The sequence below is a fragment of the Antechinus flavipes genome, chromosome 3 (assembly GCF_016432865.1).
Source record: "Antechinus flavipes isolate AdamAnt ecotype Samford, QLD, Australia chromosome 3, AdamAnt_v2, whole genome shotgun sequence".
NCBI lineage: Eukaryota > Metazoa > Chordata > Mammalia > Dasyuromorphia > Dasyuridae > Antechinus > Antechinus flavipes.
Window position 1 is genome coordinate 382,289,597 of NC_067400.1, and position 20,451 is coordinate 382,310,047.

The window sequence follows — 20,451 nt, forward strand, 5'->3', positions numbered from 1 at the left end:
CACAAAACTCAGGGGGCTGACTGCTAATTCCCTTTTACAAGGCATTTATGTTTAAAGAAAGTTATGACCCTGTTTGGTCCAAGATAAATTATAAGGAAGCTCGACTTTGTCTTTGTCACCCTTCCAATCAATTAAAAAGCCTTTTCACACAAAGGCCATTTTGTATTCCTGTTGAAAAGAAGCAAAGGACTTTATTACTCTAATCCTTTCTGAAGTGTTAATGGGAATTTGACTTTTAGCAGAATGCCAATATTAGAACAGACCATAGAGATCCTCTAGTACAACCTCTACATTTCACAGACCAGTAAACTGAAGTACAGAGAAGAAATGATTGACTTGGTAATAAATGACAATAGAGTAAAGATTTAAAACAAATTTTTGACTCTAATCTTTTCCCCACTGTACAAACTTTTCCTTTGACAAATAAGAAAATTGAGACTTAAAGAAATGAATAGAATTACTTAAGGTCACATAATTTGTCATATGTAAAAAGAAAAATTTGAACTAGATAATTGTTAGAATTCTTTTTGAAAACATATGACTTGAGCTTAGAAACAAAAATATTTTCAAGATTCAAAAGAATACTTTTCTCAGGCTAATATTCCTTCAGGTTAGTGAGTAATATGTGTGTAACTGAAATTATGGTCTATAAGCCTATATATGTAATGAAGGATAAAGACTATTTCCCTCAGTAATATCCAGTCTTCAAAGGAAGGATCTCTACTTGCCACCAACACATATGGAAAGTTCAATGTCCTGCTTTTGGAAGCATGCAGTATTGCATAATGAATGGACCCTACCCCCAATTAGAACATATGTGGGTATTCCATGATTAACTGCTTTTCAGCTAGTAAGCAATAGAGGCATAATCCTGAACTCTCTAATTCTAAGGTTCCTCTATGAAACTACCTTTCATAAATTAACCTGTTATTAGTCTAAAGTTCAATGTAATAATCTTCATGTAATGAGAAACACACAGAACAATCTGTGGGACTTTCCAGCTTGTCTACAAAAAAACGTGAGAATAAAAGGCTACCTAAAACACTAGACTATCCAATAAAAAAAAATTGAATTGGGAGAAGTGACAAGTCTACAACTGGCATTCAAATAGTTGCCCACCTATGATTGTTTAGCAATTACTATCATTCTCTTTGAAATACAAAAATGCTCATTAGACTGACTCAGGAAGTTTCACATAAGTCAGAATTCTCAAAAGAACATACTTTCTTGGAATAAAGGAAAATAGAAAATACAGCAAAGTTCAACCACAAGGAGGGCAGAGAAGGCAATTGTTTTATGCAGTACACATACACACAAATAATACACATGTATATCTTTTATATAGAAAGATATATCTTTTGAAAATAGCATATGATGCTTATGCTCCTAAATAGCTTGAATAAACTCTAAAAGCCTTCCTACCTTTAAATTCTATGATCCTATGGTTAAACTCAGACCTGCTGAGCAGCCTAATTTTTTTTTAATTTTTTGTTTTTACAAAGAAATATTTACTTCAGAGGTATAAAGCAGATACCCATCTGAGCTCAGTCCCTAAAGGTAAGCAGTCTAGATCAGTTGAAATGCAAAATAACAATATGAACTAGACTATGGAAATCCAGGGGTTCCAGAATTCTGACATCAAATTTACTCTCTATCATTCTACAGGACTCACTTATGTAGAATGCACTGACATATCAATACTCCTTTTTTTTTTTTTGCCTTGAGAATTGGGTCAAGCCAAAACAATGGTTTATTATTTCAGCTTTCAGCAACATTTCAGCCATCAAAAAATAAAACTTTAACACCAAAGGATGGAAGGAAGATTTCTCTACAACACAATTAGATAGGCTACATCTGGAGCATCCTAGGGCAACACAGGCAGGAAAGATGGTGGTTATTTATTCATTCAAAAAAATTAGGAAGCACAGGACTCAGGGGGCTGACTGCTAATTTCTAGACTGGCATAAGGTCAGCAAGGGAATAGCCTGCTCCAAATGCTTCTCCATTTCAAAGAGCAATTTCACATTTACCACTTTTAAAAATTGCCAAATTTCCCTGGGATCTTTTATCTATCTGAAATTTTTTTAAAAATCCATGGAAACCTAACTCTTTAATACTGAGTGATGTTGTTGTTGAGTTAATATGCTGTTTCCAAACAGCAACCATGAAAAATGCATATGTGTTTTCTGGGATGTGTAATACTATAACTTATTATCATGGTAACTGAAAGCAAGGTCAATTTATGGCCCAAGGGAATTACTAGTAAGAGCAAGTCCAAGAGGGATACTGGATCTGAACAGTCAGGCAGCACCTGAATTCAGGGAGACTAGTGAGAATTATTTCAAGCAGAATGTATGGCAGAGAAAGTTCCCTAGGATATTTACTCTTCTCCCCCTCCTTCAACCACAAAAATCTCTCAACATGAGTCATTATAAAGGATACCGGATCTTCTTGGTGATGGGATTATATTTTGATATCATCACTGTGCAGGCTCCACAGCCCCCTGTTCCACAGCCATATTTGGTTCCTGTCAGGCAGACTAGGAAGGAAAGTAGTCAAGGAAATAGGCATGTAGGCAGATTTATTTTATTTTTCCACCAACACTTAACAAGTAACGAATGAATGGCCAACTTTCCCATTATTTCAAATCTCAGCTCTAAAGAGATAAAAGATACCTTAAAGATTATTCAGTCCTATTTTCTCATTATGTAGTTGAGGGCCTTAGAAATAAAGTGTTTTACCCAAGATTACAACCTTGTTAGTGGAAGAACTGTGATCAATTCAGGTCCTAAACCCTTTCTTTTTGGATAGATCCTTGACTTTTAGTGCTTTTTGCATTAATGAGTTAGAGGCAAGAAGAAACTTGTATAAAGCTATAGTCTTATAATATTACCACAATTGGTTGAAGAACAAAATATTTTTCCATTCAACCATTTTTTTAAATCTTAAATCAATTAATTTGTTTTACTTGATTTTCCTCCTAATGAATTGCTTAAATCAGAGATACCAAACATAGCCCTTCCTTTACTCTACTCCCAACCCCAAACCCATAGTATTGTAAAACTTCTAAATGTGGCTGAACCAGATTAAGATATAATTGGGAAATGGTTAACAAAATAAATTACAACTCTATATGGATATTATTAATTTGTGGTTTTATAAGTAAAAATGCATCCTTCAGGAATCTGCTTCTATTTGAGTTTGACACACTGGTTTAAATTGATCAATCATTTTTGTATACTGTAGGTACATCCAGTGGTTTACTATTTCTTTCTTCAGTTCATTTTATAGGTGAGAAATACAGCTAAGTGACTAGTAAGTGTCTGAGTCCAGATTTAAATTCAGAAATATGAAATTTTCTAAATCTAGACCTGGCACCCTATCCACTGCACCATCTAGCAATCTATCATTTTAGAACTTGACAATGCTTGTGTTCTGTTGTCATAGTTGGTGAGAACCCAGGCTTTTCTCCAGGTCAGGAACAGGCATCCGGATGACTCTTTTAGAAGTGTTATCTTATGCTTTACTAATAGAGCCATTAATAGTGCCAGATCAATAAAAGTAAGAAGTTTACTGTTCTTAGTGCTAGCTAGACCACTGGATCTGGATAATTCATTTGTGGACAGCATAATTTAAGAGACATGGACAAATTATAGTTGTATTGGACGTCTGAAAACTTTGTCATATGAGGAATAATAGAAAAAACTAAATATGTTCATCCTGGAGTAGAGAATATTAGGATAAGAATGGAATGTGAGAAGGAGATGGAGGAGTAGGGGAAGGTGAAACTATCATTTATATCATCAATTATTTGAAAATTTTTCACAAAGAAAAATGATTAGACTTACTCTAAATGAATCTAGAGGCCTGTCAAGGGTATTTATGAAAAAAAAATCTGGATGGGGTAGAACTTTAAACTAGATGACTTCTAACCTACTTCTATTTATATTATGATTTCTGATCATAAAAGTATGGAGAAGCAGGCAGAAAAAAGATGAGGAATGGGTTTGGAAGTAGCAAAACCCTTTTCTTCCCCAATAGTTTTTTGACTTTTCTGTCTCCCACATTTATCCCATTACTTGGAAATTTATTTAGTTACAAAGCTACTTTTTAAAATTATAAAACACTCCAACTAGTAAGGGTAAAAGCAGGTGACGATGTAGTTGTGAATCTCTTTAATCAGATTGGTAGTAGTTATAAATCTGAGCATTTCTACACCTTTACTTCTCTCCAAATCTGACTTATGTGACTCTGAATATAATCTTATAAATTATATTATATGTTTATTTTTATAAAGAATTCATCTTACGGATATGGTCTGTGTTGAAGATAACTTCTGTTTGAATCAGTAAGTTAGTTATTCTTTTTCAGTAATAGAAGTTTTTCTGGAAAGGTTAGGAAAAGAGAGTAAGAGTTATAATTTCAGAGCATGGAGCATCTTTACTGGATCGACAAAGTTGGACAGTTTGCACAGTAAAAGAAAAACATAGGGGCAGCAAGATGACGCAGTAGATAGAGCACCAGCCTTGAAGTCAGGAGGAACTGAGTTCAAATCTACCACTTTCTTAAAATTGAACACTACCTAGCTATGTGATCCTGGGCAAGTCATTTAATCCCAATTACCTCAGCCAAAAAAAAAATTATGAGTTTAGCATATGTGATTTTTCAAGTTCAAGCTAAACTTGCAATAGCTACTTATTAATGGGGAAAGGAAGTTTCAAGTTTAGTGTGCCAGGCTTAACTCCATTGCTACCTAATATAAATTCCACACTGAATACCTCTAGGAAGTAGCAAAGAACTAGAGTAATAGTAGTGAAGATGAAGTAGTAAGAATTCAGGAAAACCAAGTCAAAACAATTAACAGGAATTGGTGACTACAAATAAGAGGAATTGCCAGACATGTAAGGAAGATTCTGTATGTAGATGGCAGGGAAGATGATGATAACAGTGACAAAAATGGGGTTAATAGTGAGTGAAAAATAGCTACATTACTTCTTCAATGAAATGTGGGCAACTGAAGGAGTGGAAAGAAACTACCAGTGAAGAGACCAAAATTATCTTCTTTCCTGCTCCCACCAACTCTGCCTTTCCCTTAACACAGATTTAGGGTATTGATCTCCACCAATAAGGAAAGCATCCCATATACCATCTGGGACACAGCTTACAGAGAACTGGAATTACAACTTTTAAGTTGAAAGAGATCTCAAGAACGATATAGTCTAACCAATATAAAAAAAAAAGACTTTATCACAATATGCTTGCCAAGTGATATTAATATTCTAATCACCATGTATTAAATTAAATCTCAGAGTTTATACTTCTTTTCCTCCTTCTAAGGAAATTATATTTTATACTTCTATATTACTAAAGTTATTTTCATTAGGGGCATTCTTGTTTTAGATAGATTTTAGAACAATGAACATTAATATCACTTACTTCAAAGAATCCATGATTTCATTCATCTGAAATTATTATGAGTGGTACATTGTAATTCTATACTTATACTTTAAGATTCTTATGCGACACAACTTCACCAATAGTATATTATTAATGTTTTAATTTCCCCACATTATTTCCAATGTTTGTCATTTTTCTATCATATTAGTCAATTTGTCAGGTGTGAGGTAGTAACTGAAGAGTTGTTTTAATTTGCATCTCTCTCATCATTCAGTTATTTAAAGGATTTTTTAATATAACTATAGATAACTTTGATGGGCTTTGCACATTTTTCTGTTTATATTCTCTGACCATTTATCAATTGAGGAATGACTCTTATTTCTATGAGTTTGACTCAGTTTCCTATGTTTAAGAAATAAAGTCTTTATCAGAGAAATTTTGTAATTTTTTCCATTATAATAATTACCAACTATGCATTTACCTCTACCCTAATTCCCTCCATTTATTCTACTCTCTATCTTTTCATCTTGTTCATTCTCAAAAGTATTTTGCTTCTGACTTTTATCTTCTCTAAGCTGCTTTCCCTTCTGTCAGCTCTCCACTCTCTCTTCTCTCATTTCTTTTCCTTCCAACTTTTCAGTATAACAGATATCTACATCCAACTCTGTTTGTATATTATTCCCTCTTTAAGACAATTCCAATGACAATAAGGTTCATGTGCTCCCCTCTTTACTTCCCCTATTTTCTCCTCCATTGTAAAATCTCTTTCAGGCCTTTTTTTTTGTTAGATAATGTATTCCATTCTACCTCTCTCTTTCCTCTTTTCTTATTTCATTCTTCTCTCATCCCTTAATTTTTTTAGTTAATCAAATCATCACATTCAGCTCATGTCTATACCTTCTGTTTATGCATATTTCTAACTGCCCTAACAATGAGAGCTTTTTTTTTTTAGGAATTATAAATATTACTTTCTCATGTAGAAATGTAAACATTTTAATCTCATTAAATTCCTTATTATTTTTCTTTTTTTGCCTTTCTATGGTTCTCTTGAATCTTCTATTTGAAAGTTAAATTTTTTGTTCAGTCCTGGTCTTTTTTTTTTTTATCAGAAATGTTTGAAAGTTCTCTATTTTATAAATGTCATTTTTTCCTCCTGAGCAATGATACTCAGTTTTGATGCATGGGTGATTCTTGATTGTAATCTTAGTTCTTTTGCCCTCTGGAATATCACATTACAAGCCTTCAGATCCTTTCATGTAGAAGCTGTTAAATCTTGTGTTGCTCTGCTTGTGGCTCCACTATATTTGAATTGTTTCTTTTTTGGATATTTCCAGTATTTTCTCCTTCATCAAGAATGTCTGGAATTTGGCTATAATATTCCTGAGAGTTTTCATTTTAGGATTTCTTTCAGTGGTGGATTCTTTCAATTTCTATTTTACCTTTTGGTTCTAAAATATCAGGACAATTTTCCTCTATAATTTCTTGAAAGATGATGTCTAAACTTTTTGTAATCATGACTTTCAGGTAGTTCATTAATTTTTAAACTAATTCTCCTAGATCTATTTTCCACGTTAGTTGTTTTTCCAATGAGATATTTCATGATTTCTTCTGGTTTTTTTTCATACTTTTGATTTGTTTGATTGTTTTTTGATGCCTTATAAAGTCATTACCTTCTACTTGTTCAATTCTTCATTTTAGAAAATTATTTTCTTCAGTGAAATTTTGTACTTTCTTTTCCATTTGGCAAATTCTATTGAAAGAGTCCTCTTCAGTGAATTTTTGAATATTTCCCCCTTTATCCAGTTCTGCTTTTCAAGTTATTGTCTTTATTGGAGTGTGTGTGTGTGTGTGTGTGTGTGTGTGTGTGTGTGTGTGTGTGTGTTTTAAACATTTGAGCTATTCTGGTTTTTAAGGTGCTATTTTCGTTAGTAATTTTTTGTGCATCCTTTGCAAGATATTCTTTTTTCAGGATTTTTTCACATTACTCATTTCTCTTCCCAATTTTTCCTCTCTCGTATTTGATTTTTAAAATTCTTTTTTGACATTTCCATTGCCCAAGAAAAATTCATATTTTTCTTTGAGGACAATCTAAAGATAAAACCAATAATGATTATATTGCCCTTTCAGTGAGTGTTTTGATCTTCCTCTTCACCATAGTAATTTTCTATAATCAGAATATTTTTCTGTTGTTTTCTCATTTTCCAGTCTATTTCTTAAGTTTTTACTCTAAGCTAAAGTTGGACTCTACTTTCCAAGTGTAGTAGTCATTGTTCCAAGCTTCAGAGGGGTTTTGTGCAGCTGTTTTTTGAGGTATTTTTGCAATCCTGGAAATTTTTGCCACTTCCAAGGTAATATGATCTAAGCAGAGGTATATTTACTACTCTCCTGAATTGTGCGTTGGTTTGTGAGTGTCCACCAGGATTTTTTTCAACCCTAAAACTGTGAGTAGAGCTGTGGAACTGTAATTTGTAAACACAAGTTCTTATGTACTAAGACTACTCTTCAAATTGGGGCTAAGATCCAGGATGGTGACCCAAATCCAAATATAGGCAATACAACAGAGTGCCCTCTTATAATGGTGTCTGATGCCAGTAAAAGAAACCCTGAAAATTTTCTTCTGATCCATTGCTTAATGCTCTTACCAACTGTGGGTTTAGAGGTTAGGAAACTGTCACTAGTGCTACTGATTCAGTCATCCTAAGGCCCCATCTATACTGGAATGGACTGTGATGGACTGTTTACCAAGGTGAGAGAGGAACACAGACTTCTTCTGCTGACCTAAGTTGTCTTGGACTGGAAAATTATTTCATTCTGTCTCTTTTCTGGGTTCAGACACTTTAGAATTTTTTTTAGAGTCATTATATAAAGGTATTTGGAGGGTTTTGGGGGAGAGCTCAGGTACATCCCTGCCTTACTCCAGCATCTTGACTTCTCCTGCCTGTACACACTACTAAACTCTTGTTTAAACATAATAAATTTTAATATAGAATTTATACATTTATACATACTATCAAAGTCAATATACAAATCAATTAACAAATATTTATTAAATACCTTACTACTATGTATTTGAAATAGAACAGGGATTTAAACAATCTCTACTCATAGGAAGTTGACATTTAAAATAAAATTGATCTAAAGACAAAATCAAAAATTGGAACATAAGCACTAACAAGAAACTTCTATTTTTCAAAGTTTCATTTAGTATCAAAATTTCTTTTCTTGAAGTCATCAGTATAAATAAGAGATGTATGGTTACTGTAATCACAGAGAAATAATTTTTGATATTAAGATATAAGGATTTTGGGTTTCTGGTCTTCACAGAGGCATATAAATACCACAACCACATGTATAATATGTTGACAAAAACTCTGGTTTTGGCATTAGGAAATATGGAATTCAAATTAAGGCTCTTCTACTTAATCTTTATGTGATTTTAAGTAAGTCATGTAATCATGCAAGGTTTCCCCCCAGTTTCCTTAATAGTAAAGTAAATAGATTGAAATGTTACTTTAGGTAACCTAATTCTGTCTAGGCTTTAGTTTTCTTATCTGTTCTAATAATCTAAGATTACATTCATATGATTTATTCATCTTCTCTTTTTTAAAGAAAAAGAGAGAAAGAAGGAAGGAAAGAAAGAGAGAAAAGGAGAAAGGAAGGAAAGGAAGAAAAGGAAGGAAGGAGAGAAGGACAGGGGGATGAAGGGGATAAAGAGATGATGACGGAGGGAGGAATTTTCTCTATGCACCTCCTCCCCAACAAATACAATAAAAATGTCAATATATGACATTAATTTCATAATATCTTTTTCCTTGTTTTTATAGTTCTTTTAGGGATTCTTAGACTATCTTAAATACCATTAATCATAGTGTTAAAGAAGTTTTTAAAATGTAAGGATACGGACTTTTCTCAGGTAAAACAACAGAGTCACTTCAGGATCTGCATGTCTTTCTACTACCTGCATTGAGAAATGAGAAAAAGATTATGATAATATGCTGAAACCAAACCAACCATGTTACTTTATTTTAATCTTGCAATGTTAGGCATTGCTTTGATTTCCTGAAGGGAAAAATTGACCTTCTTAAAATTCAAAGTTTGTCATATAATACCATAAAATCCTACAACAACAATTCTCTCATGATTTCAGTTTCTTGGTATTTTTCCAAATGAATAACATTGTGGATCTTACTAGTCATAATAACAATTAATAAAAAATAAGCAATCATGAAGTGCTTACTATATACAGATTTGCTAAATACTTATGATCAAAGAAAGGGGGGAGCATGTTTTCTACCCTCACAGAGCATCCATTCTTATCAGAGTTACAACAAGCAAATAACTCTACAAAAACAAATTCATAGGAATTGGCAAAGATCTCGTAGAGAATGTAGGATTGGAGCAGACTCTTGAAGAAGGCCAGAGAAAGAGGAAGTGATTGTGAAACAGGAGAATATTTCAGACACAGAAGACAACCAATAAAAAGAAACAGAATTAGGATGTGAAGAGTTGGGTGGGAAGTACAGCAAGTACATTAGAATATCTATAATAGATTATGTGGAAAGGAATAAAATATAAGAGGATTAGAAACATAGGAACAGACCAGATTTTGAAAGACTTTCAATGCCAAACAAAAGATTTCATATTTGAATTTGGAAATTTAGCAACTACTTAGGAATTAAGCAATTTATTGAATAGGGAGGATGACATGACCATACTTGTGCTTTAAGAAAAATACTATGGCAACTGAATGGAAGAATGACTTAGGGGAGAACTTTGAGGCAGAAAGACCAATTAGAAGGTTATTGCAATAGTTACTAGAACCTACGCCACTGTGTGTGACTGTAGTGATTGTGTGAGGGAAAGGAATGGGATATATAGAATGCTGTTAAAGTAGAAAGTGTTCCCTCCTCACAATCATTTCCTCTTTCTCTGGCTTTCTTCAAGAGTCAGCTCCAATCCTACATTGTCTAAGAGATTTTTGCCAATTCCTACAAATGGCAACAGCATTTCCAGTTCAAATGATTTTACATTTTTACTATGCACTTTTATTACTCTTTCTCCAAAGTCTAATATATCCATAGGTACAAATATACACCAATCCTAGTACCCATTCATGAGAAAAAATTATATCTAATCCACTTGAAATTTGCAAAATTTCAAAAAAAGGAAAGAGTGAAGGAAAGAGTAAGAAATTAATAAAAGTATGTCACTGTCAGTCCTGAAAATAAGCCAATACAGAGGATTCCTTGCTATTCTTAACTTATAGTTAACTTCTATATTTTTAACTTATATATATATATGTATATATACATACAAATATGCATATACACATATAAAATCTAAGGATAAGAGTTGCCTTTCTATAGTAATAAAGGGAATATTTGAGAAGGAATCATTCTATGAATTTTTTTCAGTTAATAGTTTAAAGAACATAACCTGTACATCTATATGTTTGTATTTATATACAAATATACAATTTGTACATTTGATTGCTCTCTCCACTACTTACATGAATAAACTCACACACATTCATATATATATATACATACTCACAAAATTCAATAATTTCTAAAGTATTTTTTAAACTGCTTTAAATAACTTTTCTATCATTTCTTCCTTTTTACTTTTCCCGCAGAGATTTAAAAAACAAAGGTGACAAAAGAAGTAAGAAAATAAAAAATGACACCTGTTTAAAATATTGGCTGTCTTAGAAAAGGCTTTTTATTATCATAATAATGTTAAAGTAGAAATAGATAATACTTATCCAACTATTTCAAGTGTTTGCAAAGCATTTTCCATACATTATCTCATTCATTTGATCCTTGCAGCAACCAAATTAAGGCTAAGAGAAGTAAAGTTATTTGTCCAGGAGTTTTTATAATCTATAAGCAGAATTTGCCAGGTCTTCTAGTATTCTATCCACTAATCAAGCAACTGCCACATGAACAATTTCATTAAGGCAAAATAAAGGAAAATAAGGAAACTATTTTGTCCATTAGAAAAAATTGGTGACTTAAATCTTTAGAGAACTTAACCCATTTTTCTTTCCTTAAGTTTTTTTTTTTGCCTTCAACTCAGTTTATAAGAAAATTTCTATACCATATACTGCAAATAGAGGTAGATGAGACTTTATAGACAATAAATATCTTTAAAATCTCTTCTGACACATGATAGAGAAAAACTTTGGATATTCTACGAAATAGAGACTTTCTCAATGCCAGCAAATAATGTGAGAGTAATTGAAAAAAATTCAGTTGAATAACTTAAGAAACAGCCACAGTTTAGTTACTATATTAATATTTTAACTTGATAGACAAGACAGATGAAATTTGCTCAAAAGAGTTTGATTGTTATGATTATCGTTGCTATTACTATCATAGTTACATTAAATGTTTATTATAATAGCCCTGGTGAACTCAGTCAAATAAAACTTTAATTTAGGAAATTTCAACTACATCATATCTGCTAAATTACAAAATATCCATCATTCTTTATCTATTCCAAAAGCAAAATAAGGAAACAAACAAGTCACATTCACTTTTGATTAGTTTGTTACCTTTTTAGAACATATCCAACTGTCTTAAATATATCTAGAGCACATCAATAGTAAATTAATTCTGAGTATAGAAAGACTAGATTTGAAATATCTCCTTATGTTGAAAAGGAAATAAAATGAGGGGAAAAAGGATAAGAAAATATCTTCTTAAAGAAAATATTGCTGTACTTATACAAAATCTATGGAAATTCTTCAGAATTATATCCAAAGCTCACCTTTTTTCCATTCACGAAGAAAATCAGGTGATCAGATTGATGAGGATTAATAGAGATCATCGTTATAGCTGCTAATACCTAGCTTTTATTTTTAACAGTAGGATAATGTTCCAAAAGATTAAAAGAATAATTTCTCTAATGACTCCTAAGTATACGTCTGTCAAAGTGAGAACAGTAAAGAGTAATTTATATCAACATCTTGAATCCAAATTGAGCAATTAGTGTTGCCTCCCACACAGCTAATAATTGTTTTATGTTTAATTCTCATTGCAAGTTTTCTGCCTCTTCCTTCACATGATTTATACATTCTTCATTCTTGTCCAAGAAAAATGAGGTCTTCTTTACTTGGGAGAATTTATATAAAATGAAGCTATAACAATAAAAACCCTATGTATCATAAATACAACTGTTAATAGACTTATTTTTTTTTATTTTAATTAACCATTACAAAAATCTATAACATCCAATATTTAACTTCTAATACTTTTAATATTCAATATTCAGACAAATTTTCACTTAATGGGCATGAGGATGATAATTTAGAACAAAAAAGTATTTTAGTATTAAAGACTTCATAACAAATTTAATAAAGTAAAAATCTAAGAATCATAAGATTTAAGAAGTTAAAAGGGACCTTAGAGATCATTTAGTGACATCCCCAAGCTCAGAAAACTAAGACCCACAGAGAAGAAATGAGTCAGTCAAGCAGAAATAATTATGACAGGATGTATTTTTATTCAATTTTTAATCTTTTTTTATTATAGCTTTTTATTTACAAGATATATGCATGGGTAATTTTTCAGCATTGACAACTGCCAAACCTTTTGTTCCAACTTTTCCCCTCCTTCCCCCAGATGGCAGGTTGACCAATACATGTTAAATATGTTAAAGTATAAGTTAAATACAATATATGTATACATGTCCATACAGTTATTTTGCTGCACAAAATCAGACTTTGAAATAGTGTACTATTAGCCTGTGAAGGAAATAAAAGATGCAGGTGGACAAAAATAGAGGGACTGGGAATTCTATGTACTGGTTCATAGTTATCTTCCAGAGTTCTTTCGCTGGGTGTAGCTGGTTTAGTTCATTATTGTTCTATTGGAACTACTTTGGTTCATCTCATTGTTGAAGAGGGTCACGCTTGTCAGAATTGATCATCATGCATTATTGTTATTGAAGTATATAATGATCTCCTGGTCCTGCTCATTTCACTCAGCATCAGTTCATATAAATCACTCCAGGCCTCTCTGAGATCATCCTGCTGGTCATTTCTTACAGAACAACAATATTCCATAACATTCATATGCCACAATTTATTCAACCATTCTCCAATTGATGGGCATCCCATTCATTTTCCAGCTTCTAGCCACTACAAACAGGGCTGCCACAAATATTTTGGCACATACAGATCCCTTTCCCTTCTTTAAAATCTCTTTGGGGTATAAGCCCAGTAGAAACACTGCTGGATCAAAGGGTATGCACAGTTTGATAGCTTTTTGAGCATAGTTCCAAATTGCTCTCCAGAATGGCTGGATGTATTCACAATTCCACCAACAATGTATCAGATGATAGGATATTTGAATCTTGATCCTTTGATTCCAAATCCAATGTTCTTTCCAGAAGCAAAATGTTCACAGCTATAAATACTAATAAAGAATCATCTTTATAAAGATGGCTTATTTTTTTCACTATACTTAAAAATGAGTATTTCAAATTACAAATTGCTTAGATTTGCCAATTAAATTATTTGCATTAAGATGAACAAAATTCACACTTTCTATGAATCTTTTTTTTTTTTTGGCAGAGTCAGTTGGGCTTAAGTGACTTGCCTAGAGTCACACAACTAGGAAGTGTCTGAGGTCATATTTGAACTCAGGTCCTCTTGACTTTAGGGCTGGTGCTCTAACCATTGTACCACTAGCTGCCCCATGAATTAGTTCTTAAGGAAAAAAAAAAACTTTTGCCCCACTCCCATGAATGGAAATTGACAATCATCAATTCAATTGTCCCAGAGCTAGAACAGAAGGAAAGAAAAAAAAGGAAAAAAGGAGGGAAGGAAGGAGGGAAGGAAGGAGGAAAGGAAGGAAGGAAGGAAAAAAGAAAGAAAGAAAAAAGGAAAAAAGGAAGGAAGGGAGGGAAGAAGAAGTTTTAGGAAGATAATTTTGTTCATTGTTGGACAATCAGATTGGATTGTAATAGGCAGTGATTAGAAGTGAGAAAACATATAGTAATATAGATGAAAAATGAGAGGTAATAAGGGTCTGAACTGGAATTGTGGTTCTGTGAGAGAAGAGAAAGATCATGGGATCTATGGGATGGAGATAGAATTGACATGACATTATATACAGGAAGATTCAAGAATAATTACAAGTTTACAAACTTGGGAGACAAGAAAGATGGTGATACCATCAACAGAAATAAGGAAATGTGTTTGGAGGGAAGGTCACTTCTTCAAGGGGGAAGAAAATGAGTTCCATTTTGAACAAATTGAATTTGAGCTATTGATATCAATATCTAGGTGGACATATCTAACAAGAATTGGTGATTGTAGATTAGAACCTAATAGACACATTAGGAATGGATATATAGATTTTAGTATCTCCATGAGCATGATTGAACCTATGGAAGCTGATGAAATCACTGAAAGATGATATAGAGAAAAAAGAGAAGAGGTACAGGATAGAGAGACTCAGGGACCCATACCAAGTAGGCAAGACACACATAAAGATCTAGCCAAACAACAACAATAACAAAAAAAAAAAAAAAACCCTCAGGAAAAGCAGTCAAATAGATGGGAGGAAAACTAGTAAACCATATGTTAATATGCTAATGCTTAGATTATATAATATGTTCTATTCTGTGTTGTTGGCTTATTGTATACATTATTATGCACTGAATGTGTTTCTACATAAACTCATGATTGCTATATGTAATTCTAACATGAAGTACATGTGTTATGTACCCGCATATGTGATGAGACATACAATTCAACATTTATCCCCAGTGCTGCTTGATATTAGATTTTTGAAAGAAGAATAACTGACCATTGGCCTTTTTAAATGAAGGAATTATAGGGATAAACAAATACATGAGCTAGTATTATGAACAATTAAATTTTCCAAGAAATGAGGGCCTTTGAACAGTTCTATACTGCCACAAACTGAAAATTTCCCCCCCCAATTTAAACAATCTCAAGTCTCTATGGATTTAACTATTTTTTAAAATTCTATTTGTTTGGGAGAAAAGAGGGTTTTTTTTTTTAATAAACAAAACAAAACAAAAAAACAAAACAAAACCCTCACACCCATACAATTTAGGAGACTGAAAAGTTAAAAAAAAAACAAAACAAAATGAGAAAGTGAGGTAGAGAAGAAACAGCTTCTTTAATGTGTTGGAATTGAAAAAAGAATTAAAATATTGTGTTTTATGTATGAGATATATGTCTATCTAATGCTTCCTAATTTTTGCCATAATGTTACTAATCTAGTTATATTATTTCACTACAAATTTGAGGTCTGTGTGAATGTTAATCAGGATCTTCCAGAGAAAATTGGTGAGTTAGGGAAAGAAAGGAAGGCAAGTGAATGATAATCAGCTGTAGATAAAGAACTTAGGAAGTAAAAGTCTAGTTCTTAAGCTTAGGAAAAATGTTCTGAAGCCACATACAAAATGTCATACCTGAAGCTTTACCTTCAAATAAGAAATATTAAGAAATCGGTTAGACTCATAACTTCAATTTTCAGCTCTGTCCTAATCATTATCAAATCTATATAGCTTACGTGGGCTCTTGTCCTGTATTGCCAAATGCTTAACAAATATGTTGTATGTCCTACTTCACTTCAAAAACATTTCCAAAACATTTTCAAACTTAAAGCTTGTTTTGTTTATGCTTAAATAAATCCTCTCTGAAACTATCTTCTATTTTATATTTCCCTTTTTTATTTTTTTTATTATAACTTTTTATTGACAAGAGCCCATGCCTGGGTAATTTTTTACAGCATTATCCCTTGCTCTCACTTCTGTTCCGATTTTTCCCCTCCCTCCCTCCCATCCCTTCCCCCAGATGGCAAGCAGTCCTATACATGTTGAATATGTCACAGTGTATCCTGGATACAATATATGTGTGCAGAACTGAACAGTTTTCTTGTAGCACAGGAAGAATTGGATTCAGAAAGTATAAATAACCCAGGAAGAAAAACAAAAATGCAAGCAGCTTATATTCATTTCCCAGTGTTCTTTCTTTGGGTGTAGCTGCTTCTGTCCATCCTTGATCAATTGAAACTGAGTTAGATCTCTTTGTCAAAGAAATTCACTTCCATCATTGTTGAAGTATATAATGATCTCCTGGTTCTGCTCATTCCACTTAGCATCAGTTCATGTAAGTCTCGCCAGTCCTCTCTGTATTCATCCTGCTGGTCATTCCTTACAGAACAATAATATTCCATAACATTCATATACCACAATTTACCCAGCCATTCTCCAATTGTTGGGCATTCATTCATTTTCCAGCTTCTAGCTACTACAAACAGGGCTGCCACAAACATTTTGGCACATACAGGTCCCTTTCCCTTCTTTAGTATCTCTGGGGTACAAGCCCAGTAGAAACACTGCAGGATCAAAGGGTATGCAGAGTTTGATAATTTTTTGAGCATAGTTCCAAATTGTTCTCCAGAATGGCTGGATGTGTTCACAATACCACCAACAATGTATTAGGGTCCCTGTTTTCCCACATCCCTCCAACATTCCACATTATATTTCCCTGTCATTCTAGCCAATCTGACAGGTGTGTAGTGGTATCTCAGAGTTGTTTATATTTCCCTTTTTAATCCTCCTGTTCTTCTCTGTATCTCTAATGAGTTGAATGGATTTCTATACAAAATTGTTGTGTGTGTTTATGTGTTTGTTCTACCTTCTTATGATTAGTTTAGATGAATGTGATACCTTAGTTTAAATACTAAATTGTATTCAAATTGAATTCAATTTGTACAACTTTATTTTTAATTTATTTTTAGCAATAGATGCTGCTGAACAAAAGATATATTTCTTTATATTTCCATTCAATTTTCTCCTGAGATCCATCATATTTAACTCCCTTCCTCCCCCAAATTTTTTTCTTGTTTATTTTTTGGTTAAATTTATCTAGTTTAGAGAGGGGAAAACTGAAGTTTCCTGCTAGTATAATGTTATTGTCTATTTCTTCTTTTCTTCTTCAAAAATTTAAATGCAATTTCATTTTGTGTATTTTTTTTTAGGATCAATATTGTTTCATTGTCTTTTTTCAACAAAATATAATTTCCTTTCTTATTTCTTTTAATTATATTTATTTTTGCTCTTGCTTTATCTGATATCATGACTGTTACCCTTGGTTTTTTGTTTGTTTTAGCTGAAGCCTAAGATACTCTGCTCCAGTTTCTTATTTTTACTTTTTGTGTATCTCTGTGCTTCATATGTTTCTTGTAAATAACATATTATAGGATTCTGGTTTTTAATCCATTCTGCTATCTATGCCCATTTTATGGGTGAATTCATCCCAATTATATTTATACTTATGATCATTGTGTATTTTCCATGCTATTTTTCCTTATTAACCCCCTCTCTCTCTTACCCCTATCCTGTCCCTTCTCCCAAGTTTTTTATTTTTGATCACCATATCCTCCAATCTACTCTCCCTTCTATCAATTCATATCCCTTCTTTTTACCAGTTCTTTTTTACTTCCAAATAGGTTAATTTGGATTCCTTCAATTGAGTGCATATGTTATTCCCTCTCTGAACCAGTTCTGATGAAAGTAAGGTTTGAGATTTACCTGCCATTATCATCCCACTCCTCTTCTTCCCCTCCATTATACTAGTTCTTTCATGCTTCTTTTTTTGTGAAATAATTTGCCCCATTCTATTTCCTACTTTACTTCTTTTTCTAATACATCATTTTTCTTACACTTTTGTTTTTTGGGGCATCTCATCAAAGTCACTCTATATCCACACCTACTCTATGTACGTGCCTAATTATCATTGTAGTAATAAAGTTCTTGAGTTACAAATATTATCCTGCCATAGTAGGGATTTAGTTTAAATGAACTTTTTAATTTTCTTAAAGGCTTTTCCTGAATCTATTAATTTAACAACATTATTTGGGGATATTTTTTAATATAATTAATTGTGTTGATTGTTTTCCTAATGCTGTCATTATAATGTCTCTGAACTAAATTCAACTTGTCTAAATTGAATGATTTCTTCCGTTAATTGTTGTAATCCATGTGACAGGATTTTATTTGAAGTTTTTGGATCAATATTCATTAATGCTATAACTCTTTAGTTATTTTACTTTGCATCATTCTTCACTGGTTTGGGTATAAGAAGTACATTCATTACATAAAAGGCTTTCTTATTCAGCTTTTGGCAATAATTTCTGTAACAGTTGTAGTAAACTTTTCAAAGAGTAATAGATTTTCTTATAACTCCATCAGAACCAGAAGTAGTTTTTTGTTTTGAAGGCTTTTTTTTTTCATTTTTTGGTTTTGTTTTTGGTATTTTCTTTATAGCTAATTCTATTTCCTTTTCAGAGACTGCATTATGTAAAACTGCATTTAATCTTTGTTAGTTTGGGTATTTTATATTTTTGAAGTCATTCATCTAATTTTGCATTAGTTTTGTTAGCATATAACTTTATAATTGATTCTGATAATTCTCTATATTCTGGTTTTGTTGTGATTTTACTTCATTCATTTGATGTTTTGTTGATTTCATTTTTACACTCTTCAATTAAATTAGCTGAGTATAAAAACAGTCTTTTCAAATAACTACATATGAGTTTATTTGTCATTTATCTTTTTTGGTTTCTATTTTTATTATTTTTTCTATTATATCTAGTTTGGGTTTATTCACTTTCTAATTTTTTAATGTATAGTTAGTTCATTAATCCTTCCTTCCTATTTTGTTAAATGTACTTGTATAGGTATGATTAACTCTTTTATCTACAGCTCAGAAATTTTGGCATGCAGTTTCATCATCATTATCTTTCACATAATTATTATTTTTTCCTATGAGTTATTCTTTGCCCTATTATTATTTAGGATTTAATTATTGTCTCCATTTGTATCTGTTTTTTATTTATACTCCATGAAGTAATACTCATTTTATTGTTAAGATAAGGAATATACCTATTGTTTCTGCCATTTACATTTATTTGTGATACATCTGTGCCTTAATACATTGTTCAATTTTTGTAAAAAAAATAAAATAAAATAAAGAAGAAAGAAAGAAAAACATCACATATGATGCTGAAAAATGTATATATTATTATCCTACTTAGAAATACATTAATTCTTTTATGTCTATCCCAGCATTTGGTACAATGCTTGGTACATTGTAAAGGGCTGAAACTCTTGAGTTAATGCACTGAGGTTAGACAACCGAGTACTTAAGGCTAACTACCGATTAGACAATACTCTATAATCATATGCTTGGAAAATGGCCCTTCCCCACTATCCTGTGCTGGCTTGATAATTGGTGTATACAGAGAATTGTAGGAGAGACTAGGGGGTGGAGTAAGACTAGCCAGGGTCACTTTGGTGGTAGACAAGGAAGAAAGTGGTCATGAGATTCCGCGTCCATTCAATTTAATCCTACCTCTAAAGACCAAAAATAAAGACCAAGGACTTTTGCTTATCCTGACTCTGGCTGATTCTAAGGTATTCAGGGTGCTAACTCGGTCTTCACAGTACATAGCTAGTATAATTTAAATATCTATTGTTTGATCTTCAATAATTTGTTCAATTCTATATTTTCTTTTTTGTTTTCTGTTAGAATTCTTCAAAAGTGAGACAATTAAGTAACATTTATCTTCATCGATTGCCCCTTTTTGGCACTCTCTTTCCAGTGGTTCAATGCCCTTATAGTATATTGACTTTCAGGGTCAGGGAGTATTCCAGTAAATATCTAACAACTAACTCTCCAAAGTGAGGAAAATTTATTTATTTTTGTATATATTGTGTTTCTCCAATAGGTCATAAGCTCCTTGAAGGCAGGAACTGGAGTGTGTGTGAATACATATCTATGTATGGATTTTTAACTTTTATATCTAGCACAGTATATCACATATGCAAGTACTTGAAAAAAGAGAAGGGAAAAAAGAGAAGAACAAAGAGGAGGAGGAGAGGAAGAAGAGGAGGAGAAAGAAGACAAGGAAGAGGGGAGGCGGAAGAGGAGAAGGTTAGGGTTTTTCCCTTATTTTTTCTTCCTCCAGTGAAAGTTAAGGATCTTAAGAAGTGTAGATTAGAAGG

General features: G+C 32.3%; 1 protein-coding gene across 1 annotated transcript in view; it reads right to left on the minus strand.

The window, feature by feature from the left end:
• Positions 1–12,228, minus strand: part of LOC127557273 (aldehyde oxidase 4-like) — a 91,713-nt gene extending 79,485 nt beyond the window's left edge. The window contains exons 1-3 of the mRNA XM_051990655.1: positions 12,169–12,228; positions 9,298–9,355; positions 2,443–2,539 (exon numbers count right to left, since the gene is read on the minus strand). Coding sequence (XP_051846615.1) covers positions 2,443–2,539; positions 9,298–9,355; positions 12,169–12,228 — 215 coding nt within the window. The remainder of the gene's footprint in view (positions 1–2,442; positions 2,540–9,297; positions 9,356–12,168) is intronic.
• Between the last annotated feature and the right edge of the window lie 8,223 nt (positions 12,229–20,451).